At 40.3% G+C, this 17739-nt stretch overlaps 1 protein-coding gene across 4 annotated transcripts in view; it reads left to right on the top strand.

The window, feature by feature from the left end:
• Positions 1-881: 881 nt before the first annotated feature.
• PDCD6IP (programmed cell death 6 interacting protein) overlaps positions 882-17739 on the top strand; it is a 34427-nt gene continuing 17569 nt past the window's right edge. For all 4 annotated transcript variants that reach the window (XM_055707860.1, XM_055707859.1, XM_055707858.1 and 1 more), the window contains exons 1-6: positions 882-1227; positions 7161-7215; positions 8980-9049; positions 12298-12425; positions 12987-13140; positions 16314-16414. In XM_055707860.1, coding sequence (XP_055563835.1) covers positions 1022-1227; positions 7161-7215; positions 8980-9049; positions 12298-12425; positions 12987-13140; positions 16314-16414 — 714 coding nt within the window. In that variant the 5' untranslated portion in view covers positions 882-1021. The remainder of the gene's footprint in view (positions 1228-7160; positions 7216-8979; positions 9050-12297; positions 12426-12986; positions 13141-16313; positions 16415-17739) is intronic.

Raw genomic sequence — 17739 nt, 5'->3', positions numbered from 1 at the left:
AGCTCTGTTTAGTATAGTAGGCTTTCAGTACAGAGGAATCGCCGGCTTCACTTTACAGCAAAACTCATGGCCTGCTGCAACGAACCCCTTTCACATAATTTAAAAAGCACTTTTACCACTCCTTTTCATGGTATCATCACCTCGGGGCTTATGTGAGAAGAAAACAGCAGGCTTACAGCTTTAGTTGTCTGCAGCAAGTGGCAGAAGAAAGGGGGAAATGAGAACGTGGGGTGAACATCACTCTCAGGTCTCCAGACAAGCAGGCCTTGCGGATTGGAGCTACGCAGGGTCGAGTCAGCAGAAAGCCAGCGGGACGCAGGTGACTGATATGTAATTACAGCAACAGGCCAACCTGTGCCTTATACTGCCAAGAGCGACACTTCGACATCTGCGACAGAGAAGCGTTTTACTTCATTTAAAATAGCTGTTCTTGGGGCGGGTTGCGCACGGGACCCTTTGCTTCGCTCTAACGCGCTACAAGTTCGACATCTCACCAACGTTCCAGTCGCCACTACTCCTACGGGCGCGCCACGGCCCGCGTTACCGGCCAGCCAAGCGTCCTTCACCACAGTTGGGCTCCGCGCCCGCGTCTCTCACTAGACAGCGCTGCCGCAAGGGTAGCACTCGAGCTCTCCGCCCTCCCCGGGCTCCAGACGCCCTCCCCGCCCCACACCGCGCTCCTCCAGCACCCACCCCCGCCGCCGGGCCCGCTCCCCTCGGTAAAACCGCGCAGCTCCGGCCGGCGGTGCCCGCCCCCCGCCCCTCGGCAGCGGCCGCGAGCGGCGGGGCGGGCCCGGGCGCGTCTCCTCAGGCGCCTGCGCGGGGGGCGGGGACACGGCGCGGGCGGGCGCACGTGACGATCCCGCGTGACGATCCCGGAAGCGCGGGGTACGGCCGCGGCGCGGGCGGGCGTCGGGCCGGGGCCGTGCGGAGCGGAAAGGCAGCGCCTGAGCGGCGGTTGACGGCGGCGGCGGCTGCCCGTCTTCTCCTCCCCCCACCCCCGGTACCCTGCGCGGCGGCCATGACGAACTTCATCTCGGTGCAGCTGAAAAAGGCCTCGGAGGTGGATTTGGCCAAGCCGCTGTGCAAGTTCATTCAGCAGAGCTACCCGGGCGGCGACGCCCAGGCCGAGCACTGCCGCGCCGCCGAGGAGCTCAGCAAGCTCCGCAAGAGCGCGCTCGGCCGCCCGCTCGACAAGCACGAGAGCGCGCTCGAGACCCTCCTCAGGTAGGGGCGGGCGAGCGCGCGCCGGGCCGGTGCAGGCCCCCCCCTCCCCCGCCGCGCCGCGCTCACCCCCCTCCGCCGCTTCCGGTGGGGCGGGCGCGCCCCCCCGCCCCAGGTGCGCTGTGCGGCCCCAGCGGCAGCCCTGGGCCCTGGGCGCGGCGGAGCGGGTCCGGGCGTGGGCGGGGCGGGGAGGTCGGGGCTGCCGGGCCGGCTCTGGCGGCCTGTGGGCTGCGTGCCCGCCTCGCCGCCGCGGGCCTGTCCGGGCGCCCCCTCCCGCGCTGGGGTGGCTGGAGGCGGCCCGGGGCCTTCGCCGCGCCGCCTGGCTCCGCGGTCCTGGGGTGGCGGCGGGGGGAGGTCCTGAGCCGAGCCGCTTCCCCGTGTTTGCGGCGTGCCGGTGCCGCCTGGGTTAGGGTACAAGGGACCGACTGTTATGCTTCTCAGAACTGATCGCGCCTGTGTTTTGTGTTACGTTTTGCTGTTTTTTACATTACTTTTGTAATGTCTGTAATGTTTTTTGTTTTGTAATGTGATTTTTACACAACCTTACTGCTTTCTTGTAGGTTTTGCTGGGATTCTTGTTTTGGTGTGTGCTTGTTTTTGTGTTGTGTGTAGGTTTTTTTTTTTTATTGTGTTTTTCTTCCTTGTTTTCCTGTGTTTAGCGACTTACTAATGTATTTCCAAAGTCACATCCTCACTTTCTACCTAACGTGCTTCATTTACTATCAGAAAGTTTGCTGGTGCATCTCTTGTGCCGGGATTATTGCAAGTTACGTGAGCAAAAGATTGATCTGTGCCTTCTGCCCAGTAAACTGCATAAAGCCTGCTTCAGGAGCAACTGCTCCGACATCTGCAAAAGCACTCTGCCTTCCTTGTCTCTAGAACGTTCATGGATTGCAGTTATTGATTTACTGTGGTAATCCTGTTCTCTTTCTCTAGATTAGAATTATTTTGAGCCCGTTTCTTTGTAGCTCGTCTACTCGCAGAGGTCACTGTGATTCATTCACTAGATTTAATATTGGAGTACACGTTGCTATTTGCAAAGCTGGGGTCAGAGAATTGCAGTACCAGAATATGGGGTTTTTTACCTAGTGGTAGGAACTTTTATCTCTCTTTCAAAGAAAAAATAAAAATAGAGGTCCTTTTTAGGATAAGAAGTACTTGTAGACGTGACACATTTCTGTAGTGTCATGAACAAACAGAAATACATCTGATGTTCACTAGAATTAACTTATAAACTTAAAAAAATGAAAGAGGAATAGGAAAGAAGTGACTTATTTGTAAAATGAATTAGTGATGTTTTTTGAGCTTATCAACCCTTTGCTGGGTGTTAAGGCTGTAAAAGCTATGACTGTACTCGTGGTGTTTTACAGTATCTTTGTAGTTTCCTGGTCTATTCCTGTTTATTACTGTGTATGCTTTTGAAGGTCAGGTGCATAAGAAGCTTCTATGAGCTGAAAGAAGGACTCTGCTAGCCACACTGAAAGGCGTATTTTTATCTTCCCTTGGATGCTGGAATTGAGCTTCCTTTTCTGATGGTGCCAATCCAGTTTGTCATTAGTTACTATCTGGAATCCCTGCTTGGCCCAGCCATGTGATAGGACTTCACCCTATGTAACAGCTCTACGCTGCTAAGAGCAGGCTGCCCTCACTTCAGTTCTGGCCTTTCTCTTGCACCATTTCTGGAAGGCAAAGGGTGTACGTGGCTTTCTGAAGGTGAGCAACTTGAATGAGTTCAGTGGAAGGTCGGGTGAACATCAGAGCGGTTAGAAAGAGGATAAAAGTAGTGTTGCTGAAAGCTAAGGGGCTGAGCAGGAGCTCCCTCGTTCAGTGCCGGCAGGTCATTAAATTAATTCAAGCCATAGTATGCAACTTCATCTCAGGTTTTCTCTCTGAATAATGAAGGGAAACCACTTGCAACTGTGTAACAACAGTTTTCCTTTTGAGTCAATTCATATGCAGCAATATGTTTTCTTTGCTGTTGGATCAGTGATCTGCAGGTGACTTCAGGGGCCCGGGTGCTGTTGCTTAATTGTATCGTTTGAGAATACCTGTTCCCTTTACAGTGGAAGTGAGTTAAGATGAATGTCTGAACTAACTGTAAATTAGAGAAAATAAAACATTCAGTTGGATGTCTTCTGTTATCCCTAAAGTTATCAGTGGTTTGCCTCATGTATGACCATTTATATTCATGACAATTGCTGGAAAAGAAGTTTGTTCTTATTCTGTAAGAATATTCTGACATACATTCTGTTAATATTCTGTAAGATGCAGTTACTTTAAAAAGTCAGACTGTTTGCACACCCAGAAGTTTGAAGTATCCAGCTGAGCTTATGATAGAAAGAGCACAAGCATCTGAGTGCCTTGCATTTCCTCTGAAAATTCCCTTACCCCTCCAGCTTCCAGTATTTTCCTGTTGCTCTTTAAGAGTTGTATTCAGTCTTACATTAAAGTTAACTACAGGAAGATTTTTGCTGGAGTTTAAAACTGGTTGGTTAGTGAAGTAAGGTTTTAATTACAATGTGGATACCCTTTGCATACATTTACTTCTTTGTAGCTGTTTATAGACCATCATACGTAGTAGAGCAGTGAAGACCATTTAACTGTTAAGAAACGAGGGCTTAATCTTCTGCTAATTAATCTAGGATTTGCCCATGGTTTTGTAACCTTTAGAAGCCTTGTTTTGCTGAGTAGTTTACTGCAGAATTTTTCTTTTAATAAAGAAATTAACTTAGTAGCAGCCCCATTTCCTAAGCAAACACTGACCAGTGAAGTGCATGGTGTGCTGTTGTTTGACTTACGAACACAAATGCTCATGGAGAAGTATTTGATATACACTGTGCTCCTTTTCACTGGGTAGCTGGTAAAGACTTCAGCCTGCTTCCAAGCTTGCTTTTGTTTTGTGAGAATCTGAGTGCTCTGAAGGTGACATAGGTGAGCTTGGTACAGGTGTTTCCCCTTAGATTCTGTCATAGCAGATCTGATTTAGTGTGGTTTTGGTTTTTTTCTCCACCCCCCCTCCCAGAGTATAATTACAGCTTGAAGCGGTGCCTTGCTTCCTCTCTTAATATTGAGGATTGCCTCGACTTCATTTTCTTTTTCTGGAGGGATGGAATGGTGGTGCAGGTTAAATTGATCTAATTTTGCTAACAACTCTTGCAGTTCTTTTAAAAACATGAAAGGGGAGATGTCTCATTTTTATTTTGAATGGTCAAATTTTCTGAGGGCTGAGAGTTGCAGTTCTGGTTTCCAGCTGTGAGTTCGGGATGCCAGTTCTTACCTAGAAGAGTGAAGGCAGATCATGGACTCTTTTATGTTCTTTTGAAGGAGATTTTTCTTTATGATTCTTTGAAGGGGGAACAGGATTTGAGGTTCTTAATGCAATATGTATTTTAATTAAATTCTAATCTAAACCTTGATTTCCAACTCATTTGGCTGCTGTAACTCATTTTTACTAGTGTTTAGGAGGGTGTAATGCTGGTTTTGGTGAAAGATTGCAGTACTTCAAGGATTAGATCTGTGCTGCTGCTATCTGCCCTCCCTTTCATTGCTGTAGTAGGAGCTCAGGCAGTTGATGTATTGACGTGGTTTTCTGTAGTTCATCACTTGAAACATGCAATGCTCATCTGTGTGGTGTGGCAACTTCTGTTTGTGTCTTGGTAGTTCGATTACTGTAAACTTTGTTTTCCTAACACTGTTATGTTTACTCTCATCCTTCAGTGTGTAACTGACATGCACATCAGATGTGGCCTTTCCTTGGATACTTTTCTTTGTACTGCTAGTTTTATGATGTTTTGTGGTTAATGCCTTTATTTACCACTTTTTTTAAATGTTTAGTTTATGTATACCATTATTTTTATGTATCTTTAGCTACTGCTAAAAAAAACCCTAAATGATTTTACATGTGTTTGGTTGTGGTTTCTTTTTTTGGTCTGCAGAGTTTTAAAGACTTCTTAAATCTTGAGTAGGATTTCAAGTTCTTTAATTAGATGAAATGACATCGTATGCTTGAAATAGTAATCAGAATAGTAACATAAGTTCTGAACCAAACAAAAAGCCCTGTGTTGCTGGTATTCATTGATGTTAAATGTAGTAATGTGCATATTTGGGAGGAACATATCTCCTTGGCTTATTTTCCTTTTCTTTGTGGTTCTATTGACATACAAAGAATAGTCTGTTTGCAAACAGACGCTGCTTAGGCGCACCTGACTTCACAAGGACATTTAACAAGCTTTGCTTCTTGACTCCTCATGGCAGATAAGGACTAGGTGATGGTGAAATGTAGGAGGACAGCTCTGCTTTATTGTTGTCTTTTGGTTAACAAACTAAATTGAGGCAGGAGGAGGCAGCATGAAAAATCTCCATTTCTTTGTGATGCTGCATGCAAGTAACTTATGTTGAAACCAGGCCAAGGCAATGAAGGAAGTGAATTGTAAATGTATTGGTTGCAGTGATCTTCAGTGCAAGTTGTTTTCTGTTTGTGGTTGGCTGGGTTTTTTTGTTCTGTTATTTTTTTTTTTTACTATACCTTTCACAGACTTTTTAAGTTGTTAAAAGTAAAAACTATTCTTGATTAAATTGCTGTCACAGATAACCTGCAGATTTTTTTTTTAATCTTGGGAACAATTTCTTTCAACTCAACTATTAGTGAAAGTCCTGCTGGGTTACTGTTGCAGATTATTGTAGTTTCTGATACGGTTTATTGTGTCTTAAACTGCAGTGGTGGCTCAGTTGAAGTCAGAAACCTGTAGTATTACATATGTTGGCAGATAAAATTCACTGAAAAATATGCTAACACTATTTTAATTGTTGTGTATGACTTCTAAAAAAATATGTATTGCCTGCAGAATGTAGGCCTTGTACATCTGCTTCATGTCTACATCAGTAGTGATGAGTATTTAATAACGTAATGTAAAGAAACAGGAACAATGTTAGCCCTGTTTCACAGACTGTGAAACTCATTATTACAAGGTGTTTTGTATATTGGAAATATAAATTCTTAAAAAAAGAATTTGACCGACATAATTTTGGGTGTATGCCCATATGGCAAGTGCTCCAAGGAGAATGTAGGAAACAGGCTTCACATGTTATGTGTTCTCAGCAGTTGGCAGACGTTTTAAATGTTTTTTAAACATTTTCTGTTCTGCATCCAGCCTGTCATGTTTAACAAGTGTTGCAGGTGTAGGGTACAACTCAAGAAAACTTTGAATTGCTCGCTGTTGCCTGGATAGATTGTGTGAAGGGACTGTGCTATACTTGTTGTATTATCTTTCTGGCATTCTTCCCTAAACATCTTCCACTGTGAGTAGACAAAATATTGGCACAGACAAACTTCTGGGTTTAGTTCACTGTGACTACAATATACTCTAATGAAAACCAAGCTTGCAACTAAAGAATTTGATCAAGGATTAGGTTCTCCAGTTGGTACTGTGCAAGGCAAATGGCATCTATTTTAAAGATGTTGAAGTTTAAACAGATGAGTCAGGAATTGTAGGGGAGTGGAATATGATGTTCAGACCAAGAGACTGCAGTGTAGCTTGTTAATGTTATGTTAAATGCTGTACTTAATTTACTTTTGCAGCATGACTTCATGTCTGATGCACTCTTTGTCTCCCTGCATGTATTCAGGGACTTCTTTGTATGAAATTATTTTCTAATCCACCCTCTGTCAGAAAGTGGAATGGGTCAGCTTTGTCTGTGCTACTCTTCTACTTCTGAGACAAGGTTTCCATGTTATTGGTGGCAGTGTACATGCTACTGGACTTGTTTCTCTGCTGAAAAAAGTCCCTTTAGGCAAAATTTCTGTCTGTCCTGCAAGTCCTCCATAGTTACAAATGTGCTTCACAACTTATTTTTGCACTCTTTTCCTCATGTGCCAGTGTAAGAAACAGGACTCTTAATTTTTTTTTATCTAATGGCTGTTAATTCCTTTTTTTTAGATACTATGATCAGCTGTGTTCAATTGAACCGAAGTTTCCATTCTCTGAAAATCAGGTAAGAGAACTTATCTAACTATTAAACTGAATCATGGCAGCAATGAGAGATGATTTCCAAGCCTGTACCGAACCTGCTAAACAGTACTTGTCTTGGGCAAGGCATTTAATCTCTTTGAGCCTCGTTTTCCTAATCTCTGTTTTCTGGTCGGTGCTCACACATAGTCTATACTGAAACTTGACCTCTAGTTACCATAATTGTCTTTATTTTGACTTTGGCTAGTGGTCATTGCAGTTTAGGTCAGAAAGGGCTGTGCTGTGCTGATTCCTCTTCAGCTCTCTTTTTCCAAGAAGTTTATGTCATACTATGTTCTGAAGGCATCTTAAAACATAATTTCTATGGGAAAACCTTTAGTAACGAGTGGAGTATGATCTTTGGTTTTGGAAGTAGAATGGATGTTGCATTCACAACAGGTAACAGAATATGCCACTTAAGAGCTGACCACTTTGTTCCTGCCTTTGCTTCTACAAATGATGTAATTTTTGTTTAGATATGGTGTTAATTAATTTTTTTCCCCTACCATATTTCTTTAGAATCCTATCTCTAAGGAGAAATTCAGTGTAACTGCTGCCTATTGAAATCTTCCTCAGGTGGAGACTGGAACAGAATTTTAGGCTCCGCTGTTTTGGTGGAAAAAGATGCAGGTTTTCTTTGGATGTGTTTACAAATAGGACAGAATTTACATTAATGACAAAGTCATTTGAATGGTAATGTTATGATTAAAAGAAAAAGTGTCTTTCAGACTCGCAGGTTACAAGTAAGGGATTAATTTTAATGCAGTTCAAACTGATTTGAGTTTTACATGTAGCTGCGTTTACCTGTAGCCAGAGCCAAGAACTGCACTTTGTTTTTTATCGTGTAAATGTTTTGATACGGTAATCGGAAGACCTTGAGACATGGAAAACTGGAAAGCTTTAAGAGCAAGTTCTGCAAATCTGTAAACTGTTCCATGAAAGGGAAGTAGTAGTCAGTGGAAGTGGCAATGAGCAGCTGTTGACCAGAGCTTCCTGTGCTAGTGTTCCTGCTAGAGGAAAATACATTATGAAACAGTACAGTGCTCTTTCTGCAGTTACTTCTTCTCTCCCCAGCCACTTTAAAATGAAGAATTTTGCTGTCTTTTCTGGTGTGATGCCAGTTGCCTTCAGCTAGTTTGACCAGCTGAATAAGGAATCAGATTGTGGAACTTCAGAGCCAATTCTGTGAAGCATTTGCACTGTCTATGAAATAGATGATGAAAGTGTAATACAAATGACACTGGCTTTACTTGCATTCTCTTTCCTGACTGTATTTCCTGATAATGCTGCTATTGAATTAACTTATTAAGATGAGTGAATTTTGGTATTACAAAATAGTTCCAAATATGCTAGTAATTTGGAACAGTGGAAACTGCCTGGTTGAGTGGTTCCCTTTAACTGTGACTATACCAGACTGTTAGACTTCTTGCAAGGGTAGTATCTTGGTTTGGAAATAAATCTATTTGTCAGTCAGAATATGAGCGAAGATGAAATGTTATTTTGAGAACTTCTGTCTTGTCTGCTTGAAATGTTTCGAGCAAACCAGCAGGAAGGAATAAAGGTATAATAAAATTTTAAGTAACTCTTGACAATTCCCTGAAATTTCCACAATGTTTGTGATGTTACAAGGAAATTAAATGTGTTATGCAATTAGAAAATAAAATGATAAATATGTGGATTTGGGATGTTTTCTGAAAATTTCCTATTTAATTCTGGAATTATAAAGATCTTTCTTTTTCACAACTTTCAGGTCTGTGTAACATTTACATGGAAAGATGCTTTTGATAAAGGATCACTTTTTGGAGGATCTGCCAAATTGGGTATGTGAATGTACAGAAAGTGCAAGTATTAAAGATACAAAATTTTGAGTATGTTTTTATATAGCTGAGTTGTTAATAGTCTTTCTAGTATTCTCAACATAGCTTTCAAATGAGTTCAACTATATTGGTAACAAATAACTCACTTTGACGTGGGTAGTGAATAAATGGGCAACATGGAAACAATTTCTATAAAATTGAGATTTAATATTAGTTTTCTGGAGGAACAAATAGATGTGCAGTCTGATAATAGGTGTGCTGTCTGCTCCTCTGACTTTTTCTGGGAGCAACCCCGACTGACATTAATCAAAATTGTTCAAGTTAACATTAAGTTCCAGTAGTAGGTTTTTGTTATACAGCTGCTCTTGTTCTAAATTAGTAAGATCCTCATGAGATGTGCTTGTGAGTGAGTGGGTCCCTTCCACAAAGAAGGGAGCTGGCTTCAGTAACCTAGTCTGCTATCACATGTTCTTCAAGAGAACAGAAGGATCTGCCCGTGCCCTGAAATTATTCTCCTATCACTTAATTTGAAAACGTTCTCATACAGATTTGAACATGTAGAACGAAAAAAAAACCACCTGTGTTTGTTTCCTGCAAACATAAGGAATTTGAATCTATGTTTTGTTTTAGTCTTATAGGGACAATTCTGCACAGCAAATTGAGGATTATTAAATGGATTTGGAACACTTGCCAATAGAGAAACTAAGACTAAATACTTTTCAGTGAGGAGCTGTTCAGTTCCGTGTCATCATTCCTTACTGCTTCTATTTATACCTAAGTGTTCTTGACTAGCATTGCAAGATGGTCATTGCAATTTTGAAGCTCCAGACAAAGCCTGAAAAAAATGTTACATATTCTCTACTTAGTTTTTTTAAAGTTTGTTTCCTTTATATAGTTCTTCCTTAGCAACTACTGAGAATCTTTGTAGTTTTCCATGTTCTGAATACATTTGCTAAAGTTGTGCTTGTGTGAACTGTGTGTGTAAGAATGCACTGCATTCTTATGTGTAAGTAGATAGTACACACCTTTCCTTGTTTTATTTTCTAACTGTTCTAAGTCATCCTTCTGGATAATTTGAGACCTTCCTGAAGATGCTGTGTTTTTTCTCAGAATTTGGTTGGTCCTGTCGTCTTTGGGGCTTGCATTTCATGGTGATTGAATCTTGTTTCGTAGTAAAGTTCAGAATATTATGACTTAAACATAGTCTGCAAATTGCCAGAGATTTATAATAACTGTGAGAAAAAGAATTGGTAATCATAATGTTGATGATTACCCTGAGAATTTGAGTAAAGGTGATGTTACAGCAGCTTGAGAAAGCTTACTTGTCTGTGCGCTAATTATATACTTGTCTAAGTAAACTGTGAGTCAGATGGCCAGAGATTTATGCAACAATCCATGTGAAATATCAAAGAAATTCTTACTGAGATGTGCATAATGCTCAGTTAACAAACAATGGAATAAGTTGTATTTTGAAACTTTAAAGTAGATCTCAGGTGAAAGAAATTAACAAAACCAGTCTTTAGTATGTATCTTAGAGTGCTGTATTGTGGATTATCCAGACGCTGCTTTCCACATGAACTGTGTGTGTGTCTGTATTTCAGATCAGAATTAGCAGTGAGGTTTCTCAGTGTAAAGCAAAGTTTTCAGTTACTGAGAGAGCAAAATTTCTGTTGACTTCTAAGAGGAGGTGATCTTCTCTCCAGATGGAAAGTCAATGTAAAACTCCTTTGACTTCAGTGGGGCCAAGATGCAGTGATGTAACTTAAGAGTTCTGGCTCTCACTGTGGTGGCATACTGTTTTCTTCCCATCTTCCCCCGAATCCCAAGTCTGTGTTGCAGGGGTAGCTGACATACTGTGGCTGCTTGAAAAGTGACCCAGTACACAGCATGGCGTGCAATCTGAAATATGTTGGCTTAAGTTAATAGGTAGAGCTATAAACAGATAAGTCTGAGGAAAATCTATATTGCGAAGCAGCTGTTCTTACTGTAGTAAATCACACTTGAGATGCCGTCCACAGTATAAAGTTATTCTGTATATAATTTTGTAATTCAGAAACTTTAAAGCTGTATTTTCTTGCCTTGTGTTTTAGTCTTTTGAACGATGTGTAAGTTGTACAAGATATTTTTAGAAAAATTCTGGAAAGTAAAGTACAGAAGAGGGATGATCTAGGTAAATTACGGAAACAAAATGGAAACACGGCATGCCAGATTCATGGCTGCTTGTCTGACAATTTCGTGCAGGTCAGGGAATGTTAACAGAAGCTTCAGAGATGTTAGATAAATGTGTAGCTGTGTAAGAAGGCTGGATGTTAGTGAAATGAAACACACGTGCCTCTTTAGTACTGTCAATGTTTTGAGGATAGCTTAAAAGTTTTATTTGTGTTTGTGAAATTAAAAATTCAGTAGTTGAGTTTTCTGTGTTCTCCAAAAGGAGTGTCTAGACACTTTGACGGTAATGAGAAACTACTGTCTGCAGATAGATTTTTCCAGTGCTTGCATGTAGCCAATAACCTTTTGAAAGCAATTAATAGATACAAAATGGTTCCTGTTCAGGTATTACTGTTTCTAGAAGTGTGGGCTCCATCCTCTGGGACTGTGAAGTACTACAGGAGTTGTGTCTGGACAGGCTACACTGTTGTGTCGTGAGCACAAGATTTAAGTAAATGCTTAACTGCTTCAGTACACATAAACCCAAGATATTTGTCAACATTTTCAGTCTGAAGCAATAGCTTTGAGAGGTGAAAAAATTCCCTGCATTTCAATAGAATGTACAGAGCATGTACAAATCTTTGGTCTCAATGAGAGAAAGGTCGTTAATCTTGCATTCAAGATATGGTATGAACATGTAATTGGGCACTTACTGCGAAGTGATTAATGCATGGAAGTTCATATTTCAGATTATCCTTCAGTAATTAATGTATTTCTGTATCTTCAGGAGCCAAAAAGCTGTACTCTAAAGACTTTCAGATTATTTTGTGTATTGTATAGGTTTTCATACCACTTTTATGCCACTTTCTGTAGTTCATCATTTGAAAAATTTTGTGGAAGTACTAGATTACACTACATAAAGCCTTCAGAAGGGAGATGACTTTGATTTTATAAGTCGGGTTTGTTTTTTGTTTTTTTTTTTTTTTTTTCTTGAAACTGTTGGTATCTTTAAGTACAGATGTGAGTAGTATTGGCCTCACCTAGGATGCTAGAGTACTGAAGTTTTTCTTACCAATATGGGTAACTGTGTGTCTTGATTGCAGCTCTGGCAAGCTTGGGATATGAGAAGACCTGTGTTTTGTTCAACTGTGGAGCATTGGCAAGCCAGATTGCAGCAGAACAGAATCTGGATAATGATGAAGGCCTAAAAGCTGCAGCTAAGCACTATCAGGTACAGAGGCTCCCTGCTTATGCCTAAAATACAGATTTATTAATCTTAGAACAGCAAATAAGTATGTCTCATTTTTAAAGCTATATATGCACATACATAAATATATATACGTATTTTTCCCCTCTTAAGTACAAAGGTGGATTGGTGAAATACTTATTTACCAGCTTTGAAGGATTGAATTCCATACAGTTCTCCATACTCCTTTCCCCAAGTGTGTTGGTAACTAATAACCTTCAGCTTGAGATTTAATAATTTTAGCTAGTATAAATTTTAGTTTCAGCAAAGTATACAGTAATAATCTTCTTCTTTGTGGAATGCATTAAGGCTTCCATGTTGTTATGCCATTAGGTGTAGTCAATATACATTTACTCAGCCTGTTTTGATAAATGTCTCTGTGTAAGTGGCTTCAAGAACAAGGATTGTTTTTAGTGGCTATACAACAAATGGGAAACCACAGAGTGAAAAAGCTATTTTTTGTGTATTGTTGTACATATTATATTTGTAAGAGGAAAAAATATGTTTGGAAACATGAATGGCAATATACTATTTTGTTTTACTTAGTTTGCGAGTGGTGCTTTCCAACACATTAAAGACACGGTTTTGTCAGCCTTGAATCGTGAACCCACAGTGGACATCTCTCCAGACACAGCTGGAACTCTCAGTCTTATTATGTTGGCTCAAGCCCAGGAAGTCTTTTTTTTGAAAGCTACAAGAGGTATATATTTTTTGCTTGTATATTTGTGTTCATTAAAACTTCCTCAAAAACTTAAAAACAATTTTATGTTATTAAGAGCTTGCAAAGGGCCTTTCAGAAGTTTTTGTTTTTCCTTTACTGATTCTTCCCCCCCTCCTCCCTTTGCAGGTTGTTAAACACAGACTATGGATGCTACTTAAGGATTTGTCTAAGGTTCACCTGACAATGCAGTTGTCTTGTTTGCCTTTTCCTTTCTTTTCATGCCTAAACCCATTAATTTTCATCTTTACAAATGATTTTGCTGGTTTATATTTTTTAATTTTCCCCGTTTAGAACAAAAAGCCTTCTTTAAATGAACTGAGAGTATTAGAAATGGTGCACAGAGGGGTTGCCACTACTCCTCTCCTCTGTCAGGGGAGTGGTTTAATGAGAGTTTAGAAAGAAATGACTGTGCTAGGAGACAAAGGAGGTTTCTTAAGAGTTTAGGGGAAACAAATTGTGTTTTGATTGCTCTTAATTTCAACAGAGGAACTGTTTGACAGAGTCTGACTCTGACGATGCTCAGTTTATTTCAGAAAGTGAAATTCTGCAGGTTGAACAAAAAATTGTCCTTAACTGTTAAAGACTAATTGTGAAATACTGGTTCAGAGGCTGCATATTTTAATACAACTATTACAAAGCATATGTTTCAAAGAATTTTCCTGTGGAACAGTACTGTCCTTAGTGCAAGATCTCTAACTCTTCGCTATTCTGTTTTGCTCTCTGTATTTACAAAAAGTTGTGCATCTAGGCATTACAGATAGCTAAAAGCAGAACTAAGGACGTAGAGGTCACATGTGATTGCCCACCAACTGCTCTCTCTCCCCATGTTGTTGGGAATACAGTGGAGGAAGGTAGTGGTTATCATAACTGGGATGTTTCTTCCCTTCACAGGGAAGACATGAACATTCTTGTAGCCTACTGCTTTTTAGGAGAATCTCAGTGAGAAACTATTGTCTTTCAGCCAACTGATAAGTTATGTTTACTGGTAGCAGTTATTTTAGTATGTATTGCTTTGAAATACGTTTGGGTAACAAATGCTTGAAATTTCCTTCACAGATGGAGCAGCACTTACATATTTGTCATACAAAATGAGGTCTTTTGTCACCTTTTTGATTTCTTCTTATCCAAAACATGAAAAAGACAAAGCAAGGCTGATCCAAAACCCACGTGTGCTCAGTGAACTCAAGTTTTTTGTGACTACTCCCAAGACCAGAAGTCTGCCAGTGTTAGGAGGACATTAAAGTTAATAATCATCTGACTATAGAGGCTGTAGATTTTGCCAGATGTAGAGATTTTCCCTGGCTGGAGAGACATTTTGTGAAGTAATGTTTGACAACATGATTAGCTTCAGAAACCCATTTTGAAAGTGGAAATGCTTCAAAGTTTGATCTCACAACTCAAATTTAGCTTCTTGCTGCATTGGCTATTTACCTTACCTGCAACTTTGTTTTTTTCTTTTATGTGAGACAGTCCATTTAGTAGTTTACCAGCTGACAATGGTATTTCTGATAGCACTGAGTTTATTCACAAGTGGAAAGGAAGCAGAAGTGTTTGGCAGAAACCAAAACTGGTCAGTCAAATCTAACTCCACTGCATAACCACACATCATTTCTTCAATTTCTGAGCCTTGCTTAATGTTTTAAGTGTCCCTAAATCTCCATATGTTCACTATTCCATCTCAAGGCTTCTATTGTAGTTGCAGTATTTTAAAGATACGTGGCTAAAACCTAACGCTTTTGGATGGTGAAAGATCTATCCTGAGCTGTCTGCATTGACAAATGAGTCTCCTCTAATGTGTCCTTTGTTAATGGAAATTTAGTTAATATTAGTTAATATGCCAGGGTTGTTCTTGTCGTCCGTGGCCCCCGCCCCCCCCCTTTTTTTTTGGCTTAGAGCTCAAGCTCTATGAAGGGAAGATGCAACTACCATACACTAGGTGGGGCTACAAGGACAGTCTGGTTAGATTTTACTTTTTTGGGGTTTATTAAATATTTAGTGCACTGGACAAAAACATTCTAGCAAAGGAGTTAGTTATTGGATCTCACAAGCTCCTTGCTCTCCATTTGTCATCTGGATTCTGTTCCACAGTGAAAAGATCTTTCTGGCATACTTTAAATGCATTTACCTCATAGAAGGTAAATGTATTGCATCGTAGCTTGTGCCTGAAGTGTTGTAGATACTGTGTGTGAATATGCTGGAATGAGAAGACCATTTGGAAATTCTTTTTATTTAATTTGGGCGATTAAGCGTACTCTGCAGACTTCTCTGCATACCCTGCACTCATGTTTATCATTCTGGCAGTGCATATAAATCACCCGAATCGGAGGATATTTGTTTGTAAGGGCAGTTGTTTAGAGTGGATGGCCAAAGTGCAAAGTTTGATTGCCTGCCTTCTCTTGAAAGGCTGAATTACTATTGCAGGCCAGAGATTATTATAAAAAGAGATAGATGAGCATGTTCCTGTTTTAACAGTTTTGGCTTCAGGAGCAGGGTAAACATGTGAGGCAGGGAATACTATTGCTGCTAGGCTCATGAGGCTTTGATATGAAGTAGTGGATGCCACTTGGAGGAGCTGTGGGGTTTTTTTATGTCTAGGAATGGTATTTCTATGCTTGCTGTAAGCCAATGGTGGTATGGACTGCCACAGAAAGGACCAGTCCCTTCTCTTCTCTTGCACTTAAGCATATTTTGAGTTGGCTTAGAGAACAGATCCTGCTGAAAATTAAGTTGTTTTTTTTTCCTAACTAGATTTCAGCTAGATTATTTGACTATGGCTGCACAAACGCTTGTGTGGCGCAGGGGAAGGGCTGGGAACAAGCTGCCAGAGTTAGAGTGGGACTGCAGCTTTTGTCGGCAGCTTGCCGTTGGTGTGAGATAAAGCATCACTCTTAATCCTGCATAAATGCCAGCAGCTGCCAGAAGATCTATTGTACACCTGACAGAATCTTGAGCTTCATGGCTGAAGTAGAGAATCTGGAAACTGCTGCTGAATGTCAGGAGAGAAGAATGGGATCCCTCCTTTGAGCTATAATGTAAAGCTATACCCTTAGAATGCAGTTCTTTCTGTTTGAAGATGAAGTAATTTGCCTGTTCGCTTGTAGAAACTGATGATAATCATAACTGTTGTTTGTTTTCTCTCGCCCTCCTGCCAGATAAAATGAAAGATGGTATCATAGCTAAACTAGCTAATCAAGCTGCAGATTACTATGGTGATGCTTACAAACAATGTCAATATAAAGATACTCTGCCCAAGGTTAGTAACTCTCATGGAAACCATTTGGGATCTTCTGTTATTGTGAATAACTGTTATTGTTTACAATGTACTCGATAAAATACACCTAAAATGTATCCTCAAGAAAAGCTGACATATTGCTACATTTAAGGGAAATAAACCTGTAATTTGAAAAACAGCAAAGAATCTAGGAGGCAAAAGATAGTGTGGCTTTTTTAAATAAGTAAAATCTTACTACATGAAGTGTGTTTACTTGCGATGCGTTTCTTTTGAAGTCAACTTGAAATGTTTGTGATAGCATTTAGGGATGCTTTCTTAGTACTTAATGCCTTACTACATCTGTTTTTCAAACTAACAACTTTCTAATGGGGCTTAATTGGCTTCTAGTTCCAATGTTTTCATGTGAAATATGCTGTCTTGTTGACAGCATGAATACAGTGGTACTGTTCACTTCCCTGTTAATGAAAAATATGTTTGGAAGTCGCTGTGTGTCCTTTGTCCTTCTGCCTGCCTTCTCCTCTTCCTGTGCCCCAAAACAATCTTGATACTTCAAAAATAAGCAAGTTTTCAATGTATTTGTTATACAGTATATATTCAAAGAGCATGAAAAAACCACCTTCTGCATCTTCCCAAAACCAACAGCACTCAAATGAACAGTCAAGGCTAAACCGAGATAATTCTGAAGTATCAAGTGTATCAGTTATGTTCATATCATAAAACAGTAGAGAACCTGTTGTACGGTGTTACAAGTGTAACAGGTGGATAAGATTTACTTCGATATTGTGGGACTCTTGAAATCTGTATCTAGCTAAGTTGGAGATTGTCTTCTGTAGTGCTTCTTTCTGAACATCCCTGGGAAGCATCCCTTGTTGCTAATTTGCAGTTATTTTTCATTCACTAATAGCTTTCAGTGTCTGTCTTGTTAGAAAAAAACTGTGGAATATACTAGATTTACTAAAAATACATTAGAAAAGTACTAAAAATATTTTTACCATTGATAAATGGAAGTTGTTGATGTTTGGTCCTGTAACTTAATATGCAGTCTTCAGCAAATACTTGGGCAATTATTTGACTAAGGCACTTTTATTCCCTCTGGGGGAAAAAAACCCAGGTAATGTTCATTTGCCCCTGCTGCCCTCCCTCCCCCCAGGTTTCTAATGCAGAATAGAATGATAATGGTAGAAACTGTATGGGTAAGGGCTACTGAACTAAAGTAAAAGTGTGCATTTTTATTCTTAAGCAATGAATTAACACAGATTACTTTGTAGGCTAGTCAGTGGCCTTTTGTATGTGTGTTTGAAAAAAATACTGTTTTTTTAAAGTTAAATTTGTATCTTGCTTGGCTG

This window comes from Falco cherrug, chromosome 4 (genome assembly GCF_023634085.1).
Source record: "Falco cherrug isolate bFalChe1 chromosome 4, bFalChe1.pri, whole genome shotgun sequence".
Taxonomy (NCBI): domain Eukaryota; kingdom Metazoa; phylum Chordata; class Aves; order Falconiformes; family Falconidae; genus Falco; species Falco cherrug.
Note: the sequence above shows the minus strand (reverse complement) of the source record. Positions and strands in the feature narration are given on the sequence as shown.